Source organism: Sinocyclocheilus anshuiensis, unplaced genomic scaffold (assembly GCF_001515605.1).
Source record: "Sinocyclocheilus anshuiensis isolate Anshui unplaced genomic scaffold, SAMN03320099.WGS_v1.1 scaffold258, whole genome shotgun sequence".
Lineage (NCBI taxonomy): Eukaryota > Metazoa > Chordata > Actinopteri > Cypriniformes > Cyprinidae > Sinocyclocheilus > Sinocyclocheilus anshuiensis.
In genome coordinates this window covers 3,489-8,867 of record NW_015547636.1, presented here as the reverse complement: position 1 = coordinate 8,867, position 5,379 = coordinate 3,489, and the positions used below count along the sequence as shown (strand labels likewise).

Here is a 5,379-nt window from a genome sequence, read left to right as displayed (position 1 = left end):
AATTAAAGTTTAATTAATGTTAAAGTTAAATTTCGAGAAAAAACATTACCTTTCGAGAAGAAAAGTCAAAATAACATTTTGAGAATAAACTTGTTAAATTATGAGAAAAAAGTTGTTAAGTTTCGAGAAAAAAAGTCGTTACATTTCAAGAAGTCAGAATAAAATGTTGAGAATAAACTTGTTAAATTATGAGAAAAATGTTGTTAAGTTTCAAGAAAAGACTCGTTTAATTTCGAGAAAAAAAGTCTAAATAAAATGTTGAGAATAAATTCATTAAATTACAAGAAAAAAGTTGTTAACTTTCGAGAAAAAAAGTCGTTACATTTCGAGAAGTCAAAATAAAATGTTGAGAATAAATTCATTCAATTACAAGAAAAAAGTTGTTAACTTTCGAGAAAAAAAGTCATTACATTTTGAGGTCAAAATAAAATGTTGAGAATAAACTTGTTAAATTATGAGAAAAATGTTAAGTTTCGAGAAAAGACTCGTTTAATTTAGAGAAAAAAAGTCTAAATAAAATGTTGAGAATAAATTAATTAAATTACAAGAAAAAAGTTGTTAACTTTCGAGAAAAAAAGTTGAATTAAAATGCGGAGAATAAACACACTTGTGTCAGGTTCATTTCATCTTGTTGGAGCGTGTCGAACAGCATCTGCAGTGACGTAGGTTGGAGAATATGCATATGGATGTAGCATATGATGTGGTCGACAAGGGTTCGAGTCCGTCTTTTGCCAAACTCGCTTTTCTTCCTTTTCTCGTCACATATCACATCGGAAAAGTGGAAATCAACTGCCTAACGAGTGTTTAATAATAATTTATTAATTGGGTTGGTTTAGTGTTGCTACAGTAAACCCATTGTAAATATTATTTTGTGGATTGAAAAGTTTTCTAACTAGACTAATTGTTGTTCTCCTCTTTTCCGGGTCAGTGCTGTTGAGAATGGCAGCGCTATTTCATCTGCCTTTAAACTAGTTTAAATCACTGCGGAATCTGTGGTTTGATTGAGATGAAATCAACCTGACACAAGTGTGTTTATTCTCAGCATTTTATTTCGACTTTTTTCTCAAAATTTAAATTTTTTTCTTGTAATTTAATGAGTTTATTCTCAACATTTTATTTTGACTTTTTTCTTGAAATTTAACGACTTTTTTCTCGAAATTTAATGACTGTGTTCTCGCAATTTAACAACTTTTTTCTCGCAGTTTAACGAGTTGTTTCTCGAAATTTAGCGACTTGTCTCTCGTAATTTAAGAAGTTTATTCTCAACATTTTATTTTGACTTTTTTTCTCAAAATTTAACAAGTTTTTTTTTCCAAATTTAACAAGTTTTTCTCAAAATTTAACAACTTTTTAATGGTAATTTAATGAGTTTATACTCAACATGTTATTTCGACTTTTTCCTCGAAATATAACGATTTTAATCTCGAGATGGTTTAAATTTTTTTTTTTATTATTTCTTGGCCCTAATCCTCTTCAGTAGGATACTCCACCCATAAATGTACATCCTTGAAAGCACACAGTTTTCTAGCGTTTTCTTTAACTTCTCAGGTAATATCAATGGTATGACCTATTTCAGATGGGCCTAAATTACAACAACAATGGTTACATAGGCACACATATAGGCCAATTTAATTGTTTGATCAAAATGATTGCTAAAGATAATTTAGTAGTCGCTGGATATTGGTAGGGACATGTCTCTAGTGTCCCTACTAAATTATATGCCCTTGATTGGTGAGCAAGTGATGTAGCCTAATACATTTCTCTAAATATGTTCTGATGAAGAAACAAACTCATCTACGTCTATCATTTTTTGACATTGTCAGGCTGGCCGCAGTTCACCCAAAAATGAAAATGAAAAATTTCAGGCTGACATATTAGCAGAAATATCAAAAATATTTGTTTTGATTCCGAACAATTTTCAGGAAAATTGTGACAATTTCTGGCTTCAGATTAGAAAAAAACACGACAATTTCCATGTTCTGTTTCACTAATTTGAAATAAGATAACGCTTTAATGCCTTAGGTGGAAAAATATATTTTGCTAGACATTTAGTATGCCCAATGTTCAGAAAATATGAAGTCCTCGTGCAGTCCCATTTCAATCGCTTGAGCTGCTGTCTATACAGCGCTGTCTGGGTGCGCATGCGCAGAACCAACTGAAGCGAATGTGCGTGAGGTGACAGCTGTCCCGATGATATCGATGAACGGTGAGAGTGTTTTCATTAAATAACAGCCAAACGGCCCTAAATATGTTAGTGTCTGTGGATGTGTTATGTGTCTTGAGGATAAATACAACAATGTCGGAGGGTTAAAATGACGCTTGTTTTGATGACTAATGTTAGAGCCCGTGTTAGCGTTAAAGCTAAGCGTGAGCACGTTTAGAGGATCTAATGTTTGGATTCACACTGATTGTTTGAATTATTCGGTTGGTTATTGATAAATGCATGGGATTAATAGAGTCATATAGGCTTTTGGCGATGTGATATCCTCAAATTGTTGGTGGACTGTCCTCCATTAGTTGCTCATGTATAGTGAATTGGGGGGGGTGCCTATAACAGCATGTCTAATATGTATTATGTTGTTTATGATATTCTCTCTGATGCATGGCAGTATCCAGCAGCGACAACAGCCTTCCCCAGAACAGCCACGGCAAAAAGCAGAAGAAGAAAAACAAGAAGCACCGCAAAGCAGTGGCAGCAGCAGTGGAGATCTCTAGTTTGGAGCTGGGGTGAGTGTGTCTAACTGGGCAGTATCCAGATCTGGGTTTCTGCTCTGTGAGATGCTGCTAAAAATATATAGGAGGGTGGCCATGGGAGTCACTTCTCCAGATAAGCATATTGACTCATGGCCCTCCCTCCCAGTCCATGCATGTGGGACCTATTTTAACACATCCCTGGAAAAATCGTAACAATACACATTAGGTAAATATTGCACATACGTGCATCATGGATAGGAACCACAGATTGTGCACAGATGTTATCCAGAATTCTGATTTTCCCACATTTATTCATTGAGTACTCACTGAACTTTAGTACAAATGAATATGGTCAAATGAGAAATGCAAGTGATTAAATTACATTAGCAGTGCTGCGATACAAAATTTCAGAAGTAGGCCAGAATAGCATGAAGCTGTGTAGAGCAGATGTGTATGTGCTTCCCCTACATAAATATCACGTGCTCTTAGTATCGTATTCTAAGAAGACCATCAGCTTTCATTATTGTTTATGTTATGTAACACAGGCAGAAAATGACACGCTTTTAATGTTGCACTAAAATTTCCAGTAATATCCATGAATATTGAATAATAACGTATTGTTTTTATACTATTTTATTGATAGAGAAATATCAGATTGATTATTCAGACAATATTTTGAGATATAACTTAGTCTTGTGGAAAATGCAAAAATGTTTTCAAATGTGTGTTAATTTATTTTGAGTAAATATTGTGTGAATATGCATTTTTATTTCCCCAAAATTATTAGGTGTCGGTAAAATGTGCAGCATCCGATCAATAGTGAGTCAAAGGAATCCAGTTAGTGAACTAATCACTTAAAAAAAAACCTGATGTATTTCTCCGGCCGTGTCATCCTAAACCAGTCTAAACCTTGACACTTGTTTTGGGTAATAAAAATTAAATGAGACAATGTAATGTTTGCAATGTAAGGTCAGACTGATATGTTGATGGAAATGATGAAAAAATATGATGCATAATTTCTTGCTACAGATTGTAAAAAAAAACATGAGAATTTACATTTTATATGTAAATATTGTATATTATATTTTTATATTATATTATAATAAAATTTAATTTGATAGTTTTTTTTGTAAGTGACTGATAATAAATGTGCTACATGCCTAAAAATTAAGTAACTAAATATAGAAAAAATATTATTATTATATATAATCACAAGTTGTATGAACTGCATTCTGTCTTCCCAGATGTCTGAACGTTCTTGTGCATTACAGTGTGTGCATAACACATTATATGTTTATGTTAGCCATTCTATTGGCAACCCTGCTCTCTAGATATCAGCATCAAGAAAAATCCATATTGTTTGGCCACTGTTGCAAACCCCTTTTAGATGTACTTATTGGTCGTTTAATAAAAGCTAGATAGACTGAGACACAGAGGGGCTTTATATTAAGATGGTGCATTGATGTTTTGAATCGCACAGATGGTTGAAGACTATGTGCTTTAAGTGAAATCATAAGCCCTAGATATGAAAGTCACCGCTGGAGATTGCTTATGAAAAGTAGTAGCTGTTGATTTATTATTTATGGAGTTGTCATCAGCGAATCTTGATTAAAAATAGTAACATTCTGCTCCTTTAAACATAGCTGCATTTGCCGTAGACAACAGACAAGTGACGTGTTGTAGAAGAATGTTCTTTCGCACAGGATGTCAACCAGCATATGTTGTATTTAAACATCTCTTTTTCTTTTATTTATTGCTCTACAGACCCCAGATCCCCTCCTCCGATGAACTGTGTCACATCCTCACCATCCACAGATCCGCCACCCCTCCAGAGTCGCCCCCGACGCCCCTATTAAACCTCTCCCAGAGCCCTCCAGACCTGCAGCCTCAGGCCCCCATCCCTCACTCCGTTCCCATCACAGTGGTTCCCTCACCCAGCGTCCTCTCGTCTCCAGACACACCTTCCACTCCCATAGCACCTTCACTGGGTCTACCTGCCGTTCTCTCCACGACTCCTCCCACTCCACAGGCCCCGGACAATCAGACGACCCCACCACAAGCTCTGAGCCCTCCACCTCCAGACTTTTCCCCACCTCCAGCAGAATTACTCGGGTCAGATGATGAAGAACAAGAGAATCCGTCAGATTACTGTAAAGGTAGGATAATTATGATCATAAGAAATTGGTTTTAAGTTATTTATTTTTTTTATATTTTATTTTAATTTATCCCTAATGCTAAACTTAAATCTGCAGTCCGTAACTTTTTTTGGTTAAAAATTATCCAAAATCAATATTTGAGCAAGTACATAACCAGCCAGTGTTCAAAACTCTTGTAGCGAATCAGCTCATGGGGAAATATGAATAATTAATGCGGATCGTTTATAACCTTTTCTCACAGCAGCTGGAATAATTAAATGTATCATTTTGATGGCGGATTGTAATCCAGAAAGGATTATGTGTTTATGAAATACATGTGAATGAAATTAAATTATATTCCAGTTTTAAATGTGCTTCTGATTACAGATAGTCTGGGATTACACAAGATTTGTATTTTAAAGACAACCAGTTCGAAGGAAGCAAAATTTGCTTTTTGGGTTAAAATAATTTCTTGATACAGCCCTCTACGGACACCTTGGCAATTGAATCGCCATTGGCTAGTACATTTTTTTGTTTACTCGCCAGAATG

The 5,379-nt window shown here is 34.9% G+C and overlaps 1 protein-coding gene across 1 annotated transcript; it reads left to right on the top strand.

Annotated features, from left to right (window-relative positions):
• The first annotated feature begins 2,137 nt into the window (after positions 1-2,137).
• Positions 2,138-4,885, top strand: LOC107701806 (pollen-specific leucine-rich repeat extensin-like protein 2). Its single transcript, XM_016503915.1, has 3 exons — positions 2,138-2,206; positions 2,610-2,727; positions 4,459-4,885. Exons 1-3 carry the CDS (start codon positions 2,191-2,193, stop codon positions 4,883-4,885), a joined length of 561 nt encoding a protein of 186 aa, XP_016359401.1. The 5' UTR covers positions 2,138-2,190.
• Positions 4,886-5,379: the final 494 nt, after the last annotated feature.

What these genes read in the sequence shown, in the direction of transcription:
- LOC107701806 (XM_016503915.1), top strand. An exon ending in ATCTCTAGTTTGGAGCTGGG is followed by an intron (nt 2,728 to 4,458) that starts GTGAGTGTGTCT and finishes ATTGCTCTACAG; the next exon opens with ACCCCAGATCCCCTCCTCCG.